The sequence below is a fragment of the Antechinus flavipes genome, chromosome 4 (genome assembly GCF_016432865.1).
Source record: "Antechinus flavipes isolate AdamAnt ecotype Samford, QLD, Australia chromosome 4, AdamAnt_v2, whole genome shotgun sequence".
Classification (NCBI taxonomy): Eukaryota; Metazoa; Chordata; class Mammalia; order Dasyuromorphia; family Dasyuridae; genus Antechinus; species Antechinus flavipes.
Window position 1 is genome coordinate 190,648,986 of NC_067401.1, and position 27,326 is coordinate 190,676,311.

Here is a 27,326-nt window from a genome sequence, read left to right on the forward strand (position 1 = left end):
ATGTGTTTTTAGACATATTGTAGGATTCTGGCTTTTAATCCAGTCTACTAGCTGCTTCTGTTTTATGGGAAAGTTCATCCCATTCACATTTACAGTTAAAATAACTAATTCTGTATTTCTTGCCATCTTATTTACCCTAAGTTACGCTTTTCTCTTTCCTTTCCTTCTTTCCTCCTCCCCAGTATTTTGCTTTTGATGCCCACCTCCCTCAAACAGTCCTCCCTTTTTAGAGCCCCTCCTCTTTTTAATACCTTTTCCCTAATTCTTCTGTTTTCCCTTCTATTAGTCTTTCCCTTTCTTTTCCCCCTTTCCCTCCCATTTCTCTGTGAAACCAAATATGTCTGATATTCTTTTTTAGAGCCAAATTTGATGAAGATAAGATTCACACAATGCTCACTCCCCTTCCTTCTTTCCCTCTATTATAATAGGTTTTCATTGCCTCTTTGTGATTTGTAATTTACTTTATTTTACCTCCTTTTCTCTCTTTTTCCAGGATGATCCCCTTTCTACCTCTAGTTTCTTTTTCATATTATCAAAACAAAATCAAATTTTACCCACATTCTCCAAGTATACTCATAACATAAATATAGCTCTCAAGAATTCTTTTCTTTTTATGCTTTTCTTGAGTTCTGTGTTTGGAGATCAAATTTTTTGTTCAATTCTGGTCTTTTCATTAGAAATAAGTGAAATTCACCCATATCATTGAATATTCATCTTCTTCCCTGACAGATAATTCTCATTTTAGCTGGATAGTTTATTATTGGTTTTAATCCCAGTTTCTTTGATTTTTGGAATATCAGATTGCAGGTCCTTTGATCCTTTAAGGTAGAAGCTGCTAGGTCCTGGGTAATCCTAATTGTGGTTCTGTAATGCTGGAGAAACTGAGGCAAGATAGATATTAGAGAGTTTTTAATATTTTATATGAGAGGGAGAGATTGTGGTGGGGGCATATTGCTCCCAGGACTGATGTCTCAAAGCATCCATCAGTGAATGTGAGTTCTCAGTGACATCTATATGGCTCTAACCTTGGGTAGCTATACAAAGGGAGGGGATAGGTGGTGGAGTCCAAACTCTGGTAAGTAGGGACTATTAATCTGGTTCTGACAGGCTAGAGGTAGGAACATTAATTCTTTTTTTTTTTTTAAATAACTTTTTATTGATAGAACCCATGCCAGGGTAATTTTTTTTTTTTACAGCATTATCCCTTGCATTCACTTCTGTTCTGATTTTCCCCCTCCCTCCCTCCACCCCCTCCCCCAGATGGCAAGCAGTCCTTTACATGTTGAATATATCCTAGATACAATATATGTGTACAGAACCGAACAGTTTTCTTGTTGCACAGGGAGAATTGAATTCAGAAGGTAGAAATAACCCGGGAAGAAAAAACAAGATGCAAGCAGTTTGTATTCATTTCCCAGTGTTCTTTCTTTGGGTGTAGCTGCTTCTATCCATCTTTGATCAATTGAAACTGAATTAGCTCTCTTTATCGAAGAGATCCACTTCCATCAGAATACATCCTCAAACAGTATCATTGTTGAGGTATATAATGATCTCCTGGTTCTGCTCATTTCACTTAGCATCAGTTCATGTAAGTCTCACCAGTCCTCTCTGTATTCATCCTGCTGGTCATTCCTTACAGAACAATAATATTCCATAAAGTTCATATACCACAATTTACTCAACCATTCTCCAATTGATGGGCATCCATTCATTTTCCAGCTTCTAGCCACTACAAACAAGGCTGCCACAGACATTTTGGCACATACAGGTCCCTTTCCCTTCTTTAGTATCTCTTTGGGGTATAAGCCCAGTAGAAACACTGCTGGATCAAAGGGTATGCACAATTTGATAACTTTTTGAGCATAGAGGAACATAAATTCTTACAAATTGGGAGGATTTAGGAAGTGTCCAACTAGAGCCAGGAAATCTGGAACTTAGAGGAACCAATCAGGTATCTAAGATAGAACATCTAGAGTTTTATCTTTTGGAATGTCAGATCTCTACAGCTCTAATTATCTCAGTTCTAATGAGCAGAAAAAGAGGGTTGCAACCAAGGGGATTGAGGCAGAACAATCCAAGGAAACTGAGGCAGAACAATTTAGGGAAACGGAGGCAGAACAATTTAGGGAAACTGAGGCAGAGCAACTCAGGGAAACTGAGGCAGAACAATTCAGGGAAACTGAAGTGGAACAATTAGGGAAACTGAGGCAGGTCAATTAGAGGAGACTGGCACAACACTCCACACTCTCCTGAATATTCAAATTCCTCTTCCTCTAGATACCTGGAAGGTCTTAGTACCATAATTTTGACTGGCCCTATGTGAAGCAAATAAACCAAAATAAAACTAAAAAAAATGCAAGGACTTATGGCAACAACAAGTCTCTCCCTGACAACCCCAGAGTTAACAGCAGCACAAAGGCTCTGTGTTGAAAACATGTCAGGTCATTTGTAGTGCACTATCTCATCCAGGGAGACCAATTTGAGATGGACAGTTCACTGTGTTAGGTGGTCTGCAGTCATTTGTGCACTTAACTCAGCCTCTGTTTATATAGAGAATAGCAGGGCTCAAGACAGTCCTGCTGCCCATCCTAAGAGGGGCATCCCAAGTCTGTCAGTGACTCCAAAGTGGGGGCAAAGAGTGGGGCTTGGAATAGCTTCACCTTTCCCCGCTCAGAACAGGAGCTGCTACTAGGATACAGAAAGGATCCAGATCTCTAAGCAGAGTTACCAGAATATGCACAGTTAGACCATCAAGGCAGGCAAATCCTGAACTTTAGAGGCCTAATACTAAACTGCAATGTCCTTTAAGAATGCTGAAATAGGTTATAGAACTGGAGAAACAGATCAGAGAGATTGCCAGTCTCAAGACAGGTGTCTGATCTTGAAGATTTAAAAATGAAAAAAGGACTGTTTAAAGGACTTCCAATTCAATCTGAACTAATGAAATAAGGGATTGGGCAGAAGTGCATAAGGTAAAGTGAATAGCAACTAGGGGTTCCCATTCTTTCAGATATTTTTGAGAAAAATCCACCAGTTTCCCTTATTCCCCATATCTCTTCCCTTTTTTCCCTTTAGGTAAATGGAATCATCCAAAGAAAAACAAATAAATTTTCAAATAACCATAAATTCTGAAAATGAAGTAAAACAGACTAGTACAGAAGGGTTCCCTAAAAATCCCGCAAACATAATAGCAATAGTCACACAATTGTAACAGTTTCCATATCAAATCTTTTTTTTTTTAATTTAATTTTTATTTAATAATTACTTTATATTGACACTCGTTTCTGTTCCAATTTTTTTTCCCTCCCTCCCTCCCTCCGCCCCCTCCCCTAGATGGCAAGCAGTCCTTTATCCATATCAAATCTTAAACACATAGTAATATAGTTCTGTCCCTAATTTTAAACATGCAGTAATAGATGACTCAGTCAGGGTTTAACAGTCATTCATCAACCATTCCCTAATTCCCCATCACTAAGTCCATTGGGGCAAGGGCAAAACTTCTCATTCAAAAGCTGTTTCATGCTGATAAGGGATGGAGGCTCTCGGTCCAAGCAGGGGGATGGGTGTGCTGTGCTGATCTCTGATCAAAGCTGATCCAGGTCCCAGAAAGCAGATCAATATAGCAGTAATCTGACCAAAATCTAGAACAAAAAACACAAATCTAACAAAAATTAGAACAGTCTGCTACAAAATGTGAAAAGGCCAGTATGGCCAGCAGCTTCCCATGTAAGGAGACATGCTTGTTTCACAGGACAGACAAATGGCTGTCAGCTGTACTCCTAATAAATATAATAGCAGTTTGGGTTTACAGACAACTGTGTTACTTGTCCTCTCATTAGTTAGAATCCTTTAAACACCTGAATATCCACAGACACAAATATCTAGTAACAGATGACCAGGCTAAATACTCATTTGCCTAAGTATTTAGGATATAATGATTACACACAATCAGACTGGAAACAGCAAGGTATGACATAATTGAATTGTGTTAACGTTCTTATTGACCAATGGCTCTGATCAGTCACAGAAGGAAAAAAAATACAGGGACATAACTATAATATAAGCAGCCAAACTGATCCTTCAGCACATACAGGATAAAGTAGACTTAAGTCAGTTTTATTCCAGTTGATTGTCCCACTAACTGCCAGAGGATGGAGCTTTAAAACTTCCAAATAGTATTAATTACAAACCCAAGAAATTTAACCTCCAATAATAAATCCCATTAACCAAAGTTTCAGATAAATCCCAAACAGGTATTTACGATGACCTTATATTGATAACAGTAAGAAATGTGTCCCAGTGAGTTCACAACTTATCTTTCATATGTAAGTAGATAGTTTTATAAGTTGAACATTATACAAATGTTCTTTAAATATTGGGTATTTAAATACCCAATATGTAGAAAAATTCCAAATTGCATATTGTCCACAACAGAAACATTTTCAAAAGGACAAAGGAAAAAACTATTATTTTTAGAAGCCCTTTAAATAATAGTCATAACCTCAGGATGACTCAATACAATCAGTTAAAACTTATACAGAAAATCCTAATTCCACATAAAAGAATCTAAGAAGTTCTTTAAAATATTAATCAAACTTTTAGAAATAACCCTACCAAATTATAGAACACATTTATGACCATATTCCTAAACAAGGAAACCATTATGTATCTAAAGAAACAAATATTCAGTCAATTAACCTAAAAGTAGGCCTGTCTCTTAAAATCACAGTTTGCTCCTTTCAGCTGAGAACTAGGTGGTTGCAACTTGATAAAAAAAAAAAAATGGCTGAAACACACTTAGTGTAGAGGATTCCATGTGACAGAAGGACAGTCACGTGGAATCCCTCCTCCCACTTCACCTCCAAAGAGGCAGGGGGGAGGGAAGGCGCATTAAACTGCACCTCTGGACAAAAGATTCCCTACCATTTCCCTCTCAATTTTCCCTACACAGAAATCCTTAAATAAAAACTTTCCTCTTTTTTTTTTCCTACTTAACTCTTCTCTTCCCTTAGCTACATTCAATTTTCCTTCTTGTCTCTTCTTCCAAATACTTTCCCTATACTTTCCCTTACTTCCTAAAATCATGCAAACCTTTAATTGCTCCTACAAATCAATCCTTCATAAATCACCTTTATTCTCCTGTCCTTTTCTTTCAAAATTTTTAAGTCTCACAATACAGTGAATAGCTAATAACTCCGTAAAACACATGTCCAGCAAAAGCATAACTTTTAATGTTAACAAATTGCCCAATTTGTTTCAGAAGGTAACATCAATTGAATCAAATCAAATACAGTTTTTTTTAAGTTTTTCTTTCTTTCTTCTGCCTCAGTGTTCTCACAGTAATTAACATCTCTCTTATCTCTAGAGCTTTTATTGCCCAGTCCAGGCCAAACCTGAATTTTATTGCTTTTTCCCCTCTAACTAGAGCAGGTTGCTTTTTGAGGGAAAAACTTTTCTGCTAGTCTTAAAATAGCCAAGTTTTTTTCTTTTTTTTCTTTTTAGTAACAAAGGTTAAGAAGTTAAAAACCACAAGCAATTTTTATATTACGCACAGTTGCAATATTGAAATGACCAATTCTTGATCATTGTTCTTAAAACTTTAACAGAGCTCTTTAACCAACAAAATAGATAGACAAGTCACATAGAACACAGGACACAAATAACACAGACATAGATTGTACAATCACAATATTAAACAAAACATTTAACACACAAACTAAGGACTTTTCCCCTAAACTAAACAGGGTTAAGGAATATTCCTGAGGGAATTTTTTTTCAGCTCGAGATTCTTTCCTCCCATAATCCAAATAGAGCTTTTCTAACCTTCCAAGCCCCAATTTGGTGCATTTCTCTGCCTTCACAGAGAATGCCCAAATATTACCAGATAGTGTCCAAAGGCACTCAGATCATATAGTGCCACATAGTGTCTTATTGACACTTCTCAGAGTTGTATAGCTCGTCAGCCCAACTTTTTTTGGGGACCAGATTTTCTAGCAATCAGACCAGACAGAAAACTTACCCTGCAGGCGTTGGCAATGAGTTCTTGCTGCGGCTGGAACTGGTCTCTCCACGGGATTCTGGAAGAAACCAGATGCTGGCTTCCCTAAAAGAGTCCAGAACCAGCTGGCTCAAGGCTCTCCATCAAAACCTGCTGTTCTACAATCTCTAATCCTGCTCTCAGATCTCATTTCGCTGGGGCCTCCAAATGTAATGCTGGTGCAACTGAGAAAAGATACAAATTAGAGAATTTTTAATATTTGAGGAGCGATTGTGCTTGGGGTATGTTGCCCCCAGCATCCAGCAGCGAGTGTGAGCTCTCAATGACATATATATGGGCTAAGCTTGAGTAGCTAAACAAAGGCGGGAGTGGAGTCTAAACTCTGGTGACCAGGAATCTCTAGGCAGGGACTCTTAATCCAGTTCTGACAGTTTGGGGGTAGGAACATAAATTCTTACAAATTGGGAGGACTTGGAGGTGTCCAACTAGAGCCAGGAAATCTGGAACTTAGAGATACCAATTAAGTATCTGAGACAGAACATCTGGAGTTTTATCTTTTGGAATGTCAGATCTCCATAGCCCTAATTATCTCAGTTCTAATGAGCAGAAAAGCCTGGTTGCAACCAGGGGGATTGAGGCAGGACAATTCAAGGAAACTGAGGCAGAACAATTTAGGGAAACTGAGGCAGAACAATTTAGGGAAACTGAGGCAGGACAGTTCAGGGAAACAGACAGAACAATTAGGGAAACTGAAGCAGGATAATCATGGAAACTGAGGCAGGTCAATTAAAGGAGACTGTGGCACAACAGTTCCTTGGTATTTAAATTGTTTCTTTCTGGCTGCTTGCAATATCTTTTCCATGGTATGATAGTTATGAAATTTACCCATGATATTCCTTTGAGATTTAATTTTGGGGTCTCTTTTAGTAGATGACCGGTGAATTCTTTCAATGGCTATTTTACCTTCTGATTCTAAAATATCAGGGCAGTTTTCTTTTATGATTTTCTGTAAGATAGTGTCTAGGTTCTAAGTTTTTTTTTTTTTTTTTTCATCATGTTTTTCAGGAAGTCCAATAATCCTTAGATTGTCTCTCCTAGATCTATTGTCCAGGTTAGTTTTTTCCCTAGGAGATATTTCATATTTTCTTCTATTTTCTTTCTTTATTTTTTATTTATTTATTTATTTATTTTGGTTTTTCTTTTACTGATTCTTGAAGTGTTATTTAATCATTTATTTCCATTTGTTCAATTCTAATTTTTAATGTGTTATTTTCTTCAGTTACCTTTTTTAGCTTCTTTTGTAATTGGCCAATTGAATTTTTTTGTTCATTGCATTCTTTTTTCATTTCACAATTTTTTTTTCCAGTGAATTGGTGTCTTTTTCATATCTCTTGTAGGGCATTATATGCTTTTTCCATTCCTTCTTGCAATGATCTCATTTCATTTCCCCCTTTTTCTTCTAACTCTCTTTTAAGATTCTTTATGCATTTGTTGGTGGAGTTGTGAACGAATCCAGCCATTCTGGAGAGCGATCTGGAATTATGCCCAAAAAGTTATCAAACTGTGCATACCCTTTGATCCAGCAGTGTTTCTATTGGGCTTATACCCCAAAGAGATACTAAAAAAGGGAAGGGGACCTGTATGTGCCAAAATGTTTGTAGCAGCCCTGTTTGTAGTGGCTAGAAACTGGAAAATGAATGGATGCCCATCAATTGGAGAATGGCTGGGTAAATTGTGGTATATGAATGTTATGGAATATTATTGCTCTGTAAGGAATGACCAGCAGGATGAATACAGAGAGGCTTGGAGAGACCTACATGGACTGATGCTAAGTGAGATGAGCAGAATCAGGAGATCATTATACACTTCGACAACGATATTGTATGAGGATGTATTCTGATGGAAGTGGATTTCTCTGACAAAGAGACTTAACTGAGTTTCATTGGAGAAATGATGGACAGAAACAGCTACACCCAAAGAAGGAATACTGGGAAACGAATGTGAACTATTTGCATTTTTGATTTTCTTCCCGAGTTATTTTTACCTTCTGAATCCAATTCTCCCTGTGCAGTGGGAGAACTGTTCGGTTCTGCAAATATGTATTGTATCTAGGATATACTGCAACATATTTAACATATATAGGACTGCTTGCCATCTTGGGGGGGGGGGAGGAGGGAGGGAGGGGAAAAAACGAAACATAAGTGATTGCAAGGAATAATGTCGTGTAAAAATTATCCTGGCATGGATTCTGTCAATACAAAGTTATTATTAAATAAAATAAAATTTAAAAAATTAAAAAAAAAAAAGATTCTTTATGCATTCTTCCATGAAAGCATTGTAAAATGGGAAGCAGCTCCTGTCTCCCTTTGGGGCTTCATTTGTGACTTTGCCTTTAAGAACTCTTAGAGAGAACAGACTTCAGTCTATTCTTTCCATAAAAGCTGTCTATGATGAGAGTTCTTTTTTGTTTCTTAGTCATTTTTTTAAAGACTTGAGGTCTGTTCAAGACCTTTATAAAACTTGAGGAGTGACAGCTGCTTCAATTTGCCCTTGGGCAGTTCTGCTGATTGATTTCTGGTGCTGGGTAATCTGGGCTAGGTTTGGTGATTTTTTGGGCTCATTGGTTTACAATTTGCCTTTTACAAAAGGCAAATCTGCCAAACCACCTGCTTGCAATCAGGACAGAGTAGCCTAAGAGGCTTACAGAAACTGCAATGCTCTGACTCCCAGTCCCAGCTTCTTGCTCTGGTCTCCCTGTGCTGTGATCTGGGCTTGGCAGACTGTACCCATGCCTGTTTGAAACAGACCTGTTCTGAAGTTCTTCCAAGGTAACTTCTTCTAGAAATGTGCTGTACTCTAAATATTTGTGGATTCTTTGACTCCAAAACTAGTTTAGAGGCTTAATCTGATGTTGGTTTGAGAGAAGGTCAGAGGAGATCTCAGAGAGTCATGTCTGTAAGGGTTAAAAAGCCTCTGGGAGCAAGGAATGTGGCTCAAGGCATGTGGGAGGACCTGAGGGATGAGAGGTACCAAGGCGCAGATGAGTCCTATGTGGAGGAGGGGCATATCTCCAGGAGATGGTATCTGACCCTAGGTACCACATCTTCCTCCTTAGTGCTCTCAAATCCTAGCATGCCTCCCTCCCTCTTCTCCGGCCAATCCCATTATGCCAGATTCCTAGAGGACCTTCCCCTTCCATCCGATCTTCAGTGGGGTATAAATATGTGCTACCTAAGAATAAAGTTCTTTTTCATTTCACCCCTACCTCCTTGTGGTCTGTCTCTGTGGGATCCAGGTTGGTGCCTGAAGACGGGTAAATGTGGCCTGGCCATGCCGTCGATAGACGGGCATTAAGAATAGCTCAAAGGGGAGCTACCAGGTTAGAGTAGTCCATAGGGGTGTAACAAGTAGTGCCCGAACAGGGACAATTTTGGCTAGGACCTTACCTTGTAGCAGGCCTACAGGTGGGAAGAGAGACAGAACTCTGCTCTAAAGTGAGTAGAAAGTTAGGAAAATGGGACAGATTGTTGTGAGGGTCCCAGATCAGGAGGTACCAGGGAAAGAAGCGTATAGAATAATAAAACAAGCAGGATTCGAAATGAATTTTAAAATGTGGGAGGTAGTAGATAGTCAGATGGCTTCCTGTGATAAGGAAACTCCGGGAGCCATCCCAGAATGGCATCAAGTGATTGGGGGCACTTTAAGAAGTGCAAGCTGCAATCCATTAAAAATAGATAATGAAGTCCAAACGGAGAGTCATAAAACAAATGAGGGCCATAAACCGGCACTCACCGGGACCAGCCGTGCCCATAAAATGGAGCCGGTGGAAGTTAGCTGTGGGAAAGAATTAGGAAATAAACAGGAAGATGAAGGAGATGGATGTGACGTGAAAGAAGGAAGAAGTAGTGAGGAAGAAGCAGGAAGTGGATATGACGGAACAGGAGGGGGCAGGGATAAGATGAGTAATGAGAAAGTAAACAGAGAGACATAAGACCTTGAAGTAAAGGACGGTGATAAGAAGAGGGAGGAGAATGGGAACAGAGGGAAGGTTTCCTCTATCTTCGAGGCATGGCCTTCTCCTTCATCCCCTGCCCTCCCTAAGGAGATATGTCTCCCATCCGCTCCCTCTGTGCCCCTTTGTGAAGGTTTTGCAGATTCCCAGACAAGTTTAGGGCAAATAATACAGAAAGCTGGAAAGTATGAAATGAGGATCAAATGCAATATGATGCAGCAGTATATGCAGCTGTGTCCCAGTGTGTCCAAAGAGTATTTAGCAAAATTCAGACTTCTGGAAACCAGGAGCCCTCAATGACTAGGATTAAACAGGACCCAGATGAACTTTTCCTGATTTTGTAGCCCACCTACAGGGGGCTGTTGAGAGGTCAGTGGGCAGAGGAGAAGCCTCCAGCTTCCTTATTCAGAAATTGGCAGGGGAGAATGCTAATACTAACTGCCAGAAGGCCATGCTTACTGTAGCTAGGGAGGCTGGCCTGGAAGAGATGATAAAGAGATGTGAGAATGTTGCCTCCAGTGCCTTTCAAACGGATGCTCTTGTGGCTGCTGTATCTAAAGGGGTTGTAGCAGAAGACCTGCCCTGGCAGTTTGCAGACAAACAGGGGATATTCCGACCCCTGGTGGTTGCAGGTCTCAGGTACAATCTATGGGGCAGGGACATATTGAAGGCTTGTGGGGCCTCAGTTTATATACCACATCCACAGGATTTTTAATTGGGGTCATTGGGTGTTTGGGCACCACCTTTCATATCACGCCCACACCATTAACATGGAAATCTAACACCTTGGTTTAGGTATCCCAATGGCCTTTCTCAGTTTATAAATCCCAAACCTTACATGAAATTATGCAACAACAGTTAAAGGCTGGACATATAGAATCAACGTCCAGCCCATGGAATAGCCCTGTATTTATTATTTTAAAAATCTGGAAAATTCAGAATGCTGGTGGACCTTAGGGCTGTTAATGCTACTATTGAATATATGGGAGCCCTACAGCCTGACATGCCATCTCCTAATCTAATACCCATGGGCTGGCCAATTATAGTAATAGACATACAAGATTGCTTCTTCTCCATCCCTCTGGCCCCCGAGGAGAAGAAAAGATTTGCTTTTATCATTCCCTCTATAAACAATGCAGGTTCTGATCTGCGCTGCCAATGGAAAGTTCTCCCCCAACGGATGTGTTGTAGCCCCACCTTGTGTCAGGTGTACATAGCTCTAGTGCTAGAGCCAATTAGGAAGGCGTGGCTTCATGCCATGATACTGCACTATATGGATGATATACTAATCAGTGAGCAGTGGGAAAGATCTCTCTGCCCTGCTTAAAGAGAAATGTTCTTGCTCCACATGGACTGGTGGTAGCCCCAGAAAGGATCCAACATAACTATCCCATTATTTGCCTGGGACTCCGCATAGGGATTTCTGCAGTTACTAATTAGATATCTATCTCACAATTAGACAAGGTGAATACTCTGAACCAATTTCAGAAGCTAATTGGACAAATTCAATGGTTAAGGGCTCATGCCTCTATTCCTATTTCTTTGATGCAACCTTTATATGACAGCTTAAAAGGATGTAAGAGATACCCAGAGCCCATTAACATCTTATTAGATGCTTATGTGCTGTCCGAGTGCTCAGAGGCATTGAGGATGCTGTCCTACAGCCTCAGAACTCTCCAATTGCTGACCTCCTTGCTGAATTGCAGCTGATTTTACAGACTAGGAAACATCCCATTTATATCCTGCATGCATATTTTCACCAATGCTGTGCAGGAGGCTCATTTTCAGGCAATGAAGTACCTGACTGTGCTTTACAATGCTCCTTCTCATGGTCACCACACCCCCTGAATATGCCCAGGATTTTCTCTACTTACCCAGTAATTCTCTACATCACCTTTATGGCCTCATCTGGGATCAAGCCCAACAGATAGGGAAGTAGTGTGTTCAGTTTCTCCCTCCTCCACCTAGTAAAGGAATTAATCCCATCGATTTGTATGGATGTGACACATGTGGGCCACATCCACGTCTGTATTGACACCTTTTCTAGATTCCTTTGGGCCATAGTGGCCTCCCATGAGAACATTCCTTCAGTCATTAAACATTTGTATAGCTGCTTCTCCTCTCACGGAGTTCCTAATATCATAAAGACCAAGAATAGGCCATCTTATATCTCTAAGCAGATGGCCACCTTCCTTACCACGTTCACCATTAAACATATTACAGGGATTCCCTACAACCCACAGGGTCAGGCCCTAGTGGAACAGACCCATCATACTCTGAAGGCCACCCTTCTTAAAACGAAAGGCAGAGAAAGTAGACAGAACCCCTGATGGCCCACATAGGTGGATGTGGATAAGATTTTGTATACTTACAATTTTTTGTAACTGGATAGGCATACCAGCCTCTCTCCAAGAATGATATATTTGGCACAATTTTATAGACAAGATAGAAAACTAAGCTCCAAAAAAACAGCGCTTCAAGTGCCAGAGAATATTCAAAAGGTCCTTTTAAAGGATGAGGAAGGACATTGGAAGATCCATTCTTGGTACCTTGGAGAAGGCCGGGATATTTATGTCTTGCAGGTCCTTATGAGGAAGGCTGCTGGATTCCAGAAAGAAGGACAAGGAAAATTGCCCCTATTAAAACAGGGGCCAAAGAAGAAGAGAAGGAGATGACCCAAGAGATGCCCCAAACAATGCCATAACAGAGAGATGACTACCCTTGCTGGACCGGCTTAGTGATTGGATCCAACATACTTCCCTTCCCAATCCCTTCTATTGAATCCCATGGGTTCTATGTAGCCATTTTATATTGTTGCTTCTTTTCCTTTTGCCTACTTTGCTAGGATACTTTATACATATTCTTAAAAGAATTCTTTAGAGGTGCCTAAGGAAGAACTTCTCATTCGTCAACATGAGAACACTCAGTCTTATTAATAAAAAGAGGGGGAGATGTAAGGGTTAAAAAGCCTCTGGGAGCAAGGAATGAGGCTCAAGGCATGTGGGAGGACCTGAGGGATGAGAGGTACAGAGGCCCAGGTGGGTCCTACGTGGAGGTGGGGCTTAGCCCCAGGAGATGGTGTCTGACCCCAGGTACTACTTCTCCCTCCTTAGTGCTCCCAAAGCCTAGCATGCCTCCCTCCTTTTTGGGCCAAACCTGCCTGTCTTGGTTTCTAGAGGACCTCTCCCTCCCCCCAAAACCTCAGGGGGTAATAAATATGTGCTATCTAAGAATAAAGTTCTCTTTCTCTTCACTCCTACCTCCTGGTGGTCTGTCTCTATGGGATCAGGGTTGGTGCCTGAAGATGGATAAGTGTGGCCTGGCCATGCCGTCGACAGATGGGTATTAAGAGTAGCTCATTTGGGAGCTACCAGTTAAAGTAGTCCATAGGGGCATAACAGTGTCTGCTCTCCACCATCTTGGCTCCACCTCCCGCAATTGGGGTTGTTGACTTTATCATTTTCAATGTCAAATAAGGCACCATAAAGATGTTCTAGATCCAAAAGGTTATTTATTTGAAGTTTGATGTTGCACTGGCTGGCCTCAAAACTTAGCATGGACCCATAGAAATATTTATGAAAAAAAAAAAAAAACAATAACACGAGAGCCACTTTTTGGCTTTTTTCTAGGATAATAAAGACATGACACCTCTTTCCTCATTATGCATCTAGTCTTTGCCTCCTTACTTAACCATGTCAAACAGGAACAGGCAAATCAAGGTTCAAGTTTTCATTGACTAGTGTCTTTTGAATACACACCAGTTCTAACTCCAATGACAATTAAAGAGGTCCTTCTTTTCTGTGGTGATTAGTGGGTGAGAGAGAATCAGTTAAATAATGCTTGTGGACATTGTAAGGTCTACATGGGGTTGGTATCAACCAAACATTCTATATACACTCATAAGGCTCATTGACCATTCCATTGTAAATCTAGCCACCTTTCCCAGAATACCTTCAAACAAGCCAATGATAAAAATGTTGAATGGTTTAGGTGCAAAGACAGACCAATAATGTTCCACTAGATATTTAGAGCAAGAGCTCTGCCTTCAAGAGCCCAATGTTCATTTTTTACTCTAGGTTACCTCCTGTAGTGTGTTTCATATCATTCATCTTCCTCCCAGAGTAAGTAAATCTTTTACTTTCTTATTTCTTCTGGGCATTTCTATAGCAGTGTTGGGTTTCTGAGTTCCCTTGAATCTTCAATTTCCCTATTGGAAGGAGAAAAAGTTGTAAACAAAAAAAATGAGGGAATAGAGGAGATAGACTGGATTAGAAGAACAAATGTAGTAATCGTACAACCCTTGGAGCAGGACACTTCTAAGGTGTAAGAGTTATTCCAGGACCATTTTTTTTTTTACTTCCTACCAGTTTTTGCCATCTCTTTTCAGACTATACCAGAGTCCCAAAGATTTTCCTGAAATTTGTCACCCCCCCCCCCAGAGGCTTAGAACCATCCTTTCAAGCCTTAGACCAACCATCAGTTTTGAGGACATTTATATTCTATTTCCTGCTCTCCTTCCTTTCAGTGAAGTATTGTAGAGCCTATCAAGTTATGACTATCAGGATTCATTTTATAGTATCTGATTTGTTGGCTTCTCTGAAACTTCTTTTACATAAGGATGTTTGCTTTTTAGAATTTAGTAGCTACAATCCTTCCTTTGGGGAATGCAAAATATGATTGACATTGCATCACAGAAAATATATATAAGCATAAACATACTTATAAGAAGGCATATTAATAATTAAAGCTTTCTTCTCCATGTTAGGATCTTTGTGAAGTTTATTTTCTTCTCTCCTAAGGGAATCTAAATTAGGACTCATCTATTCATTCTTAATTTTTGAAGATTAGTGTCATCACCCGTACAACTTGAAAAGAAAAAGTCTTTCATTAGAGGGTCTTTAGTATTCTTTGAGAAAATGACCCAAGACCATCATTTTGCCAGTGGCTAGATAATTTAGAAGCAAAATCCTTGAAAGTCTCATGCTCATGTTAATTAGTTAGTATCTTGTGTGCCTATTAAGTTTTTTTCCCCATGGAACAATGAATTATTTAAATGATATTGCAATCTTCCATGTGAAAACTATATTTTCTTTAAAAAAATTTTTTATTAACTTTTTATTGACAGTACCCATGCCAGGGTAATTTTTTACAACATTATCCCTTGCACTCACTTCTGTTCCGATTTTTTCCCTCCCTCCCTCCACCCCCTTCCCCAGATGGCAAGCAGTCCTATACATGTTAAATATGTCACAGTATATCCTAGATACAATATATGTGTGCAGAACTGAACAGTTCTCTTGTTGTACAGGAAGAATTAGATTCAGAAGGTAGAAATAACCCGGGAAGAAAAACAAAAATGCAAATAGTTACATTCATTTCCCAGTGTTCTTTCTTTGGGTGTAGCTGCTTCTGTCCATCCTTGATCACTTGAAACTGAGTTAGATCTTCTCTTTGTCAAAGAAATCCACTTCCATCAGAATACATCCTCATACAGTATTGTTGTTGAAGTGTATAACGATTTCCTGGTTTTGCTCATTTCACTTAGCATCAGTTCATGTAAGTCTCTCCAAGCCTCTCTGTTTTCATCCTGCTGGTCATTCCTTACAGAACAATAATATTCCATAACATTCATATACCACAATTTACCCAGCCATTCTCCAATTGATGGGCATCCATTCATTTTCCAGCTTCTAGCCACTACAAACAGGGCTGCCACAAACATTTTGGCACATACAGGTCTCTTTCCCTTCTTTAGTATCTACTTGGGATATAAGCCCAGTAGTAGCACTGCTGGATCAAAGGGTATGCACAATTTGATAACTTTTTGTGCCTATTAAGTTATAATGATGTTTTCTTTTACTTTAATTCCTAAATCCAGTTAAGAAACTTTCTTCCTCTCCCATTATTCTTATAATTTTATAAGTAAGTATTCAACTAGATCCAAATGGCCCTTAGGACTTTGACTTAGGACTGCATCTTCCACAACTTCTTTGTTAGCCAATTTGGAGATAGAGAATGAGTAATCTTCCAGTACTATCCTTCTCATCCCCTTCAAATGCAGTATCAAAGATCCAAGAGCATAGGTCTGGAAGCAGAGATAATGGATCATATTTTACTTTTCATAAGCCTCATCCCAGAAATTTCTCCCCCCAAAAAAACTTTCAAAATTCATGTCAAAAATGGGTCTTGTCCTGTATAAGAAAAATTAGAAAACCATCTTGGGATCTTAAAACAAATTTCCTTCTATCTCCAATTCTCATAAGGCTCATGAAACATTCTTTAATAAATTTCATTTTGAAATATTAATCCTGGGTAGATTTTCTCCTTTTCCCTTTATTGATACTAATGTTGAGTTACCATATAATTACTGATTTAGAGATGCCTTTGTTAAAAATATAGGAATTGAGATGGTTAATATAAGTTAATCAATTCTCATTTTTAAAAATTTCTAAAATTTTACAATTATTTATTTACATACTTTTTTTTTTAAGTTCTCCTCATTTTTAAACCCCTAGAATTTACACTCATTCAAATTACTGCAACAAATGGTCATAATTCATTGAAATTGGGTTGTGGAGGTGTCAGAAGCCTCTATCACTATAGAAGACAGATCTTGGAGAGAATTCATTCAAAACAACTCTATTTTAAGTATCAGATTTTGTGCTAAACTCTAAAGCTACAAAGATATGTTTCTTTTAGGACCTCCAACATAAGCCACCACAAAGATTTGTATTTCAGCTATAAATTGCTGTTTATTCTGGTACCATTACTACTTGCTCACAAGTTTTTTTCTTCCTTAGGAAAGAAAAGGCTATAAAAATGATTCAGATATTTTCCCTTCTATACCTACATTTTTCCCTGCTAAGGAGAAAAGTTATTTCATCCCATAGAAGTTTCTTTCTCTCAGCAACTTTCGGTGCTTTTTCATTATCCTTTCACCTGACAACAGAGGTGTCAGCACAGAAGATTTCTCTGATTGGCTGATTGTTTTTAGGCTGGATTTCCCCCAGTCCACTACAAAGTGTGTACCCCAAACCAGAGCTCCTTCTTCCCCTTGTCTCTGTCACTGTTCCACTATTTAGAGGACGTGATACTGAGATTGCAGAGAGTGCCCCAAGAAGATGATCCCCAACAAAGCTTTGATCCTAGGGGCTTTCACCCTGGCTGTGCTGCTGAATCCCTGGGGAGCCAGAGCCATTAAAGGTGAGTACTAAAACCTTAGTAAAGGTAAGGGATTGGATTCATCTGGTAACCTGAGAAAGAAGCTTTGGATAAAATCAAGAATATCCCTGCATAGTAGCCATAGCTACACCAGATCACCCTATTTGGACTTTACCTCCTTAACATTTCCATGAAAGTAAAATTTGATTAATAACCAATCAGAGATTGACATATCTAACCCTTAGTATGACTTTATTGAAAGAAAAGCAAGGGGAGAAGAGCAACTGGGGAGAATCACAGCCACCCTTGGGTCAGGGACACCTTTGGGAATTGGGGATATTTTAAGGCTACTATAAGAATTCTCACTACTTCTGGGAGTTTTAGGGCTCCTGAACTCTACTCGGGGGGTCCCCAAGATTTCTCCAGAACCCAAAGCAAATTATACCAGGACTTAGAATCTGTCAGTTCAAGTCCATAAAAGACTCTGCCTTGGTGAGTAGGTATCCCTGATCCCAGTAGGCTGCTGAAGCAATGTGGTACAAAGGAAAGATCACTGGATTTGAAATCAGACAACTTATAATAGAATCCTATTTCTGCTTCTTAGTAACTGCGAGACCTCGGACAATTCAAGCCTCTTCTCTGGGAAAGACCTTAATTTCCTTAAATTGTATAACGAGGAGGTTGGACTAATTCACTCCCACTAATTCAGCTCTTAATCTATGAACTTATTGATCACACAGCACTTTGGCCACTGCTTAGGAACAGAGGAGGCAGAATGACTGATAAAAAGTAACTAGTCAAGGAATAGCTGTTAGTGTGGTATTTAAATGCAATGATAGGACTACATGTATGTGACTTGTTCTTTTCCGTCCCATAACATCAGGTAGCAGCGCAGATCATTTTGTTCAAATGACGGTGTTCTCCCCCCACTCAAATCTAGGTCCATAACCCACTTCAAACCCTAACTCATTGATCCCTTCACAAAGTTTTCTATTATTGATTCCATTCAGATTAGGGAGGGTCTATGGAAACCCCTGCCCCCGTGATTTTTAGATGTTTGTTGTTGTTGTTGGGTCATTACAGTCCTTTTAGCCACCCTTGTTTAGGTATTAACAGCTACTAATAAGTTTTATATAGTTTGATTTAAGGTTTTAATCTATATTGGTGCAGCTAGGTGGCGCCATGGTGCATAGAGTGCTGGGACCAACTAAAGAAAACTAATCCGAGAGTACAAATCCAGTCTTAGACATACTAGCTGTGTCACCCGGCAAGTTACTTAGCATTATTTGCCTCAGTTTCCTCCTTTGTAAATGAGCTAGGGAAGGAAATAGCAAACCACTTCAGTATTTTTGCCAAGAAAACTTCCAATCAAATCACAAAGAGGCTGAACAATAACTATATAGATTATCTCATCTGAGACTCAGAAGAGGTCTTTTATACCTATCATATCTACCTAAAGCATTATTCCTATTTTACAAATGAGAAAACCGAAGTTCATAGAGATCAGTGGTGAGATTTGAACTATTGATCAGTCTGACTTCAAGTCCAGCATGCTAACCATACTGCCTCTGACAAATTTTATATATGATCTTTTTTTCTGAGAAACTTCTTTATTCTAATCTTTCTGTATAATTTTCTCACTTCAATATTAAGCACCATAATCTGTACACAAGGAGTACGTCAGTGTTATTGATATTGACAGATTGATTGAATGATGAGGAAAATCTGAAGTCAATTCAGAGTCCTGGATCTTATGTCAAAAATCTCATCAGTGAGGTCTTGTTAATCAGTCCTGAGATGGATATACAGTTAGTTATTCCTGAGGGAAACTATCTCTTTGTCCCTAGCTCCACATTTCCATTGTACTTTTCTAGACATGTATGGTACATAAATAACTGCCACTTACAGGAAAGAGGAAGCTCAGGCATTGCTGTGCTCATTTTTTCACCCCTCAGGGATACATAAATAATTGAAAAATTCTCTAGGCAAGTTTCCACAGTATCACTGAAGCAGTTCCCAAGACAAGAGACACAAATGTCTCCTTCTTCACTTTGGAAAAAGTACCAAATGGGCAAATGTCCCATTTTATTGATATTCTTCTTGGCACTTGTCCTGCCAGCACAGTTAATGACATTTTCCACTGGGCCACCCTGTGGTTTAACCAGCCCAAGGCCCAAGGCAACCTCATCACTGGAAGGTGACTGAGAGTGCACCTGAGACTGCTGAGTTGGACCTCCCCTGAGAAGGAAAGATTGAGAATCTAGGAGAGCAGAGGAAGGGCTCAGCTCAATTAGGGATTCTCTTACTGAGAAGTTAAGGAGCTTATTTCTAGGAAGAAAGATTTGAGGATCATCTCTGCCATTTTTACCTGTTGGGCTTCCTACTGCAGGTAGACTTCTAGTTTGTAACTTGGATCAACTACAAAAGTCTAGAGAAATTCTTCTCTCTGCCCTTTTTGCCTCTGCTTCTCCTTTCCATGATTTCTCCCTGCTTTCCTACTTCTCCTTTCTTTTTCATAATGTAACATATTTCTCATGTCCTTTCTCCTTTCTCTCCTTATTTATCCTCTTTCTCTCTTATTTTCTTCTTCATATGCTTATTCTTTCTTTTTTATTTCCCTTTGAGTCTCTCTTCTGTTTCTCTTCAAACCCCCTCATTAATATTCATGTCTGGTCCCATACAGAGAATCATGTGATTATCCAAGCTGAGTTCTCCCAGACCCACAGCCCTTTAGGAGAGTTCATGTTTGATTTTGATGGCGATGAAATTTTCCATGTGGATTTGGACAAGAAAGAGACAGTCTGGCGTCTTCCTGACTTCAGCAAATTTGCCAGCTTTGAGGCTCAGGGTGCTCTGGCCAATCTTGCTGTGGACAAAGCCAATCTGGACATCATGATGAAAAGGTCCAACTACACTCCTGATACCAATGGTACTTGCTTTCAACTGGATCTTCAGGGCAAGAGGGAAAGGGAAGGGCTGGGGATCCATAACCTCATATCATAGGCAGCATAAGATTTTCTCCCTGCTTCAAGTGTTATAGACAATTTGCATATTTATGATTTGACATCATTCCATATCCTGAAAAATGTTGAGCTCTGGAAGCAGGAGCCCGGTTTATTCACTTGGTACATTTGATTACACCTTCATATAAAGCCCCTATTTTTCACAGTATCACATAAGCTATCATTGCCAAAGCAAATCCCTAGGAAGCTGGTCACTGGAGCCTAGCATTCTCCATGACTCAGTGTTGACTCTAGGTTGGTGGAAGGAGGCCTAAGTCATAGGTGACACAACCCTGGGTCAGAAGGAACAGCGCACAGGGCCCCTAAATTCTAGCCGGCTCAGGAAACAAGGTCTTAGTATAAGCACTCATTTCTGTTTCTTCTTCTTCTAGTGCCCCCTGAAGTGACAGTGTTTCCTCAGAGCCCAGCGGAGCTGGACGAGCCCAATGTCCTTATCTGCTTCATTGACAAGTTCTCTCCCCCAGTACTTAATGTGACATGGCTTCGTAATGGGCAGCCCGTCACTGAGGGTGTGTTTGAGACTGTCTTCCTCCCCCGCCCTGATCATGCCTTCAGAAAATTCCACTACCTCACCTTCATCCCCTCTGCCAATGATTACTATGACTGCAAGGTCGATCACTGGGGACTGGACCAACCTGTTTTGAAACATTGGGGTAAGTGCTAAATTCAATATTCCCCAAGCTGCTTCTTTCAGAGGACTCCATAAGCCCCTTTCCAGAAGTAAAGAGTCCTTACTCTTCAGACCGTCACTTCCCCAAACGCAGACTTTCTGCCCTAGAGTCCCAAATCCTCAACAAATATTTGTCCATTAGCCACTATGTGCTGAGAACTGATTCCCATTATTATCAAGCCCAACTCCCTGCCATGTTCACTATGTCTTTTAACTGTTACCTTGTTCTTTGTTCCCCTTAGAACCAGAAATACGAACCCCACTGCCAGAGACAACAGAGACTGTGGTCTGTGCCCTGGGCCTAGCCATAGGTCTCGTGGGCATCGTTGCAGGCACCATCCTGATTATCAAGGGCATGAAAGCAAGCAACACTTCCCGTGGTGGCCCTCGTGGACCCCTGTAAGTTGCTTTGATGGAAGGGAAGGGGAGGGAGCAGCAGGATGGTCAGAAGAGTGACTCATGATAGAAAATTGGTGTGTGCTTTCCTAGACTAGAACCTAATATGAACTCTGAGTACTTTTCCCTCCCTCCCTTCTCCTCTCTTCCAATCTGCCAGCAGCCATATCTTTTTTAGCCTTTTCTTCATTCATAAATCCAAACCATATTCCTGGGTTATTTGAATCCAAGACAGGTTGTTCTGGAATAAATATCTAATTTAAGGCTCCATCAATCAATAAACATTTTTAAAGCACTTCCTATTTGCCAAGTATTGTGCTAATGACTGAGGATAAAAAAAGAGGCAAATATTATCCCTGCAATATAATTCTGACTATCCTGCTGCTCCCTCAGTTGTTCTCTCTCTCTCTCTTTTTTTTTTTTAATAACTTTTTATTGACAGAACCTATGCCAGGGTAATTTATTACAGCATTATCCCTTGCACTCACTTCTGTTCTGATTTTTCCCCTCCTTCCCTCCACTCCCTCCCCTAGATGGCAAGCAGTGCTATACATGTTAAATAGGTTACAGTATATCCTAGATATAATATATGTGTGCAGAACCAAACAGTTTTCTTGTTGCACAGGGAGAATTGGATTCAGAAGGTATAAATAACCCGGGAAGAAAAACAAAAATGCAAGCAGTTTATAGTCATTTCCCAGGGTTCTTTTTTTGAGTGTAGCTGCTTCTGTCCATCCTTGATCAATTGAAACTGAATTAGCTCTCTTTATCGAAGAGATCCACTTCCATCAGAATACATCCTCAATCTCAGTTGTTCTCTTGGACCATTAGAGCATTAGGAGCTAAGACCAAGGGATAAAGGATGAGGAAGAGCTAAGGGAATATTATGGAGTAAAAATCTAGGAAAAGAATCTTTCTGCCCCTGAGTCTAGATCTCATTACTCACTTTGTATTTCTTCAACTGCAGGTGACAGCGTTTTGATGAAGAAGAATATCAGAAGATCCTATCTCCTGACTCTCCTTCCAACCCAGCTTTCATACACAACCCAATTCAACTTCTCTTTTGGATATTTGTTTAGTGACTCTTCCAACTTTCTCCCCTTGAAAACCCACTGTTCCATTTATGAATCACAGCCACAAACCAACACTTCTGAGACCCCCAAATACCACTCCCACTGCCACACACACACATCCACATTCCTCTCAATCCCCCCACTGAATTTTATATCCCTGCCATCCCGTTTAATTTTCCCCTTACTGTGGCAAAGGAACAAGGTATATAGAAAGAATACTTTGGAATTAGAGGGATATGTGTTCAAATTTTACCTGATGCTTATTACCTGTGTGACTTTGGGAAAATCATTTAACTTCTCAGGGCATCATTTTTCTCATTTGTAAACTAAGGGGGCTGTACTATATGATTTCTAAAATCCCTTCTATCATGATCTTATATTTCCATTTCTGAGCCCTGTCCTTCTTGCTTTACCAACTTCTAATAATTCTTCCATAATCTTCCATAAGCTAAATCCGAATTTAGCATTCCTTTGGGAATTGTTTTTCATCTGTATCTAATTAATTGTTCTTCCCATTGAGGTGAGGGGGAATGCAGAGGAGTGATTGTCCTCCAAATCACATCACTGCAGCCCATTCATATTCTGGAAACTGTCCTAAAACAAATAAATGTTTGGGCACATCAGTATTAGAATCTTTTTTTTTTTTTGGTCTGATTATGTATTGCTAAAGAATTTTCAAAAAAAAAAGAGTAAAAAAGGGGAAGGATTTGTCTTTTAGAGAAATTTGAGATTGTATTGATGATTGGGCTTGAGCAGCATCTACAAGTCTGGTCCAACATGACCAGGTTACCTGGTGTAAAGGTGGGGCTGGTGTTAGTTGGGTTCTATTTCTATGTCATCCTTATCTCCAGTCTTAAAGTTCCTCTCCCATCACTTTTTACTTTATGATGATCACTTCATCTATTAAATTTTTTATAAGGAGGTTAATTGTGAGTATAGGATAAAGATATTTATAGTTCAGTTCTAGAACTGATGGGTGGCATGTGGTGTGCTGGCCAGGGAAGGATCAGAGTTGAGTAAAATGAAGTAGAAGAATGGATGTGCATAACATTGAACAAAGATATCAGGATGCCTGAATTCTTCTTCTGAACCTCACTATTTTCATAAACTATGCCAGATCTCATTTCCCTTCTCTTGAAAATAAAGATCTTTACAGGAACTTCCAGCATTGCCATTCTATTTTTCTAGGCTTTTTACTTTTTTAGCCAAGAAGGGACAAAGCAGGAGGACCTGGGATCAAATTGGGTAGTTTGAGACAGTGAGGAGTGGTTTCTCTTTCTTTCTCGGAGCCCCCTTGATTGAGTAGCTATGCTACTTTTATTAGAAAACCAGGTTCACCCCCTAGGGATGGTAATGACTTTGCTGGGCTTTGGGCCAAGTACAAGTTTATGGTAAACTGCTAAGCATAGCAAATTACTTCCTGAGAGGTCATATTACAATAAAATACATATTTTAAGGTACTCAAAACACTGTACACTGTACACACTTTTTTTCATTTGGTTTTTCATAACCCTATGAGACAGTATCCAACCTTGTTGATTTCCAGAGCTTACTTTCCAGATGATCTAGAGAACATATCTTAGGCTTGCACCTGCTCCAGTTCCAATATTTTGAGAAGTAACTGCAATTACCTGAAATGAAAGCATCTAAGAGAGATCCATGAAGTCAGAAGAGCAGGGGATATTGGGATTTGCTGATTGACATCATTGCCAGCCTCCAGAAATACTAACTGAGCCTTCTTTTCCCCTGTCTTGCTCTGTGCTGGACATTGCTACTTTTGAATCATTGGGCTATCATAGAAGTTACACTTGTAGACTAGAGCTACAAAATCTCAGAATTAAGAGAGAAAATTTAGAGATCAACTAGCCTAATCCCAAACAAAAAGTTCTTGGATTTATCCATGGACAGGGAGGTTATTTAATTCTTTGCCCTAATGGTAAATGTCCCCAGTGCTGTAACCTGAAATTTAAGCTCAGATTTCAGAATAAAAGAAAGTGTTCAAACACTCCCAAATTCACTCTTTCCTTCCCACTTGTGCAGAAAAAGCAATATATACCCATTCTCAGAAAATCAGCTTCCTTTGGCCTGTGAAATTCTCAATCTTAAAGGATGAATCATTCTTTTCTTTTTTCTCTTCCATTGTGATCCGGGCATTACATGAAAAGATTTAACCTTCTTGAAAATGGTAGTCTAAACCAGAGTACTGGAACCATTGCCCACTTCTATATGAAGGAGAGGGAGCCAGAAATGAAACCCTAAACACTCACAACCCCTGATATATAATGCTTTCCTACGACAAAGGGGTATGACATACCTAGGAAAAATATGGAAATAAATCTATACTTAATAATAAGAGCTAATATTTACAAAGCATTTTTATTGAAATAGATGAAATCTATTTGAAATAGATGAAATCACTACTTCCTTTTTACTAATAAGAAAATTAAGATTAAGAAAGAGATTTGCCCAGGGAGAAACAGCTAGTAAGCATCTAAGACAGGATTGGAAGCAAGTTTTCCCGAATTCAATGCTTTATCTATGTAGCCATCTAGCAACCTCTAAGTTTCAACTGTCAAACAGTATGGTTTAGCTGAAGAACAGAGAAAGTGCTTCTCTAGGAAGTATAATTTAGTTTATCCTGAAATGTATTATCTGTCCTCAAATATCTCCCAGGAATGTGGTCTTAAATTCTCTAGATAAGTCATTCTGCATACTGGGAGAAAACTATCAGTTGTCAACACAGTTATCATTAACATCTCTAGGAGATCATGGCTTTTTTAAAGCTGGCGGTTTTCTTATGGATGGGAAATAGGACATAAAACATGTAACTCTGGATAGAGAAAAGAGGTGGTAAAGACTGGGGTATAAGAAAAGGGTAGAACAGCATCGAGATAAAGACAAAATTTGAGGGGAGATTCGGCTAAAAGTTTAAAAGGATCTTTAAATTATCACCTAGATCAAAAGTCACTAATTACTGACATACAGCTCTTTGTCAAAGTATTAACTATTCATTCGTTGGTTATTGTCCTTTATTTTCCAAGAGGACCAAAATGACACTGGTATGTTAGTCAAGTTAAATAATATTTAACTGTGGCTCATCAGACCAATATGAGATTGGAATGCTCTATTACAGGTCAGTCACAAATAGTCCATGTGAACATTTGGGGTATATTGTCTAAATTTACATACCTAGAATTTCTTCTAAGCTACTTCAATTCTGCTTTGCTCATAAAATATAGCATCTTCTCTGATGAGGGCATGCCCTGCTGGGCAGTCTGTGCAGTGTCTCCCATCTCATACAATCAATTCCAGAGTTCTTCAGAAAGACCTTAAAAGTGTTTTCACTTTCTTCTGATTACCATGTAAGCACCTGCCTTATGTGAGTTTTTCATAAAATAGTCTTTTAGGCAAGCATACATTGGACATTTGAATACAGTCAGTCCATCAGAGTTGTGTTCTTTTCAGTAGTACTTTGAATTCTTGACAATTTAGTTTGTCAAAGGACCTCAATGTTTGGTACCTTTTCCTCTTAGGTGTCTTTAGAATTTTCCTAAGACAATTCAAATAGAAGTGATTCAGTTTTCTGGCATGGTGCTGGTATGCTGTCCAGGTTTCACAGGTATGCAACAATGGAGTTGACCAAATGCTGAACTAGTTTTGGCAATGTGTGAGTCAATCTCATCATCAAAGTGATCTGAAATCTCTGAAAAGTATACTGACAACGGAAGTGAACTTATCTACAGTATTCAGAACTTCTCCATTTGTTGTACCTGGTGCTTCCACATAGGAGGATGTGGTATTGGCTGGTGGAGCACCTGTGTTTTCTTAGTGTTAATTATTAGGCCAAAATTTGCACAAGCAGCAGAGAATTGATCTATATTTTCTTGCATCTCATCTCCAGAGCCTGCATACAATGCATAATCATCTGCAAACAAACAAATAAACAACCAAAAAAACATGCACTAACTCTCCCTCCATTTTGGTCTTGACTTGTAGCTTTTTCAAGTTGAATAATTTATCATTAGTGTGGTGGCTGCCCTTGATCGTATGTTCTCATTGAAGACATCTGACAACATGATTGAAACATGGGAACATGTTTTCTAAAAAGTATGGGAATATAAGCAGAGCCTAATCAACTTAGGACTTGATCATTCTTTGAATTCTTCTTTGTAGTAAGTGATAAAGACAAAAGAAATGCTATATATTTAGCCATGCATATAGTTCCTGAGCTCATCATAAGAATAATGACAGTAGCGAAAATTGATTTGAAATTTGCAAACTGCTTTAAGCATATGTTTTCCTTTGGGCTTCATGTCGATCTTCTGAGGTAGATTGCAAAATGTAAAATGACTTGCCAGGTAATAAATGTCAGAAGCAGGAATTCAGTCTCTTACTACACCATTTATATGAAGCTTATATTGCTGTCATTTGCCCTTTGTTCTTCAAGAAGCATGACATCAACAACCCAGAAGCATTTTTTGGAGGGAGGGAGGAAGGGAGAGAGAGTAGATTTTTATTAATTGGAAAAAATATATAATATATATAATTTAAAAGATTTTAGAAATAGATATAATTTTAAATATTTAAATAGTTAAATGACAACTTGTTGTCAATCCATATAATAGGTTTTAAGGATAAAAGATGAAAAGATAAAAGCAAAAACTGTCCTTGCCTTCTATAAATAGGAGGTATAACCCTAGGTTTTCAGTTGAAGATAATAAATATGGGAGAAGTTCAGTGATTTGCCCAAGGGACTCTAATTGGAACCCAGCTCTTTTGATTCAAAATCTGGTGCTCTTTCCACTATATTGATGTCTCTAACATAAATGTATACATATATGCATACATATTTGGGAAGAAGTTGTGTTCTCTTGCTTCATCAGCCACAGCTTTCCCAGGATTCAAATTTTTTTTTTTTTGATGAGTAAACAGAAGGGAGAGGCACACAGCTCTTCAAGTAGTGTTTTCAGTTGGTAATTGATGATGTTGCACA

At 39.2% G+C, this 27,326-nt stretch overlaps 1 protein-coding gene and 1 long non-coding RNA gene across 3 annotated transcripts; one reads left to right on the forward strand and one right to left on the reverse strand.

Annotated features, from left to right (window-relative positions):
* Positions 1-3,308: 3,308 nt before the first annotated feature.
* Positions 3,309-9,878, reverse strand: LOC127559177 (uncharacterized). Of its 2 annotated transcripts, none has more exons than XR_007953076.1 (3): positions 9,791-9,878; positions 6,020-6,222; positions 3,309-3,641 (listed from the first exon to the last, which is right to left on the reverse strand). It is a non-coding gene; the product is annotated as an uncharacterized LOC127559177 (long non-coding RNA). The 2 variants fall into 2 exon arrangements; XR_007953075.1 differs by having other exon boundaries at positions 9,264-9,878.
* A 7,150-nt stretch (positions 9,879-17,028) lies between these two features.
* LOC127561110 (HLA class II histocompatibility antigen, DR alpha chain) lies at positions 17,029-23,492 on the forward strand. Its single transcript, XM_051996344.1, has 5 exons — positions 17,029-17,213; positions 19,855-20,100; positions 20,566-20,847; positions 21,107-21,263; positions 22,228-23,492. The coding sequence occupies exons 1-5, from the start codon at positions 17,132-17,134 to the stop codon at positions 22,229-22,231; spliced, it is 771 nt and encodes a 256-aa protein (XP_051852304.1). The 5' UTR covers positions 17,029-17,131; the 3' UTR covers positions 22,232-23,492.
* Positions 23,493-27,326: the final 3,834 nt, after the last annotated feature.

Excerpts from the sequence above, each read along its gene's own strand:
- LOC127561110 (XM_051996344.1), top strand. The coding sequence starts at position 17,132 with ATGATCCCCAACAAAGCTTTGATCCTAGGGGCTTTCACCCTGGCTGTG. Across the intron at positions 17,214-19,854 it reads GGGAGCCAGAGCCATTAAAG|AGAATCATGTGATTATCCAA; the intron begins GTGAGTACTAAA and ends GGTCCCATACAG. Across the intron at positions 20,101-20,565 it reads CTACACTCCTGATACCAATG|TGCCCCCTGAAGTGACAGTG; the intron begins GTACTTGCTTTC and ends TTCTTCTTCTAG.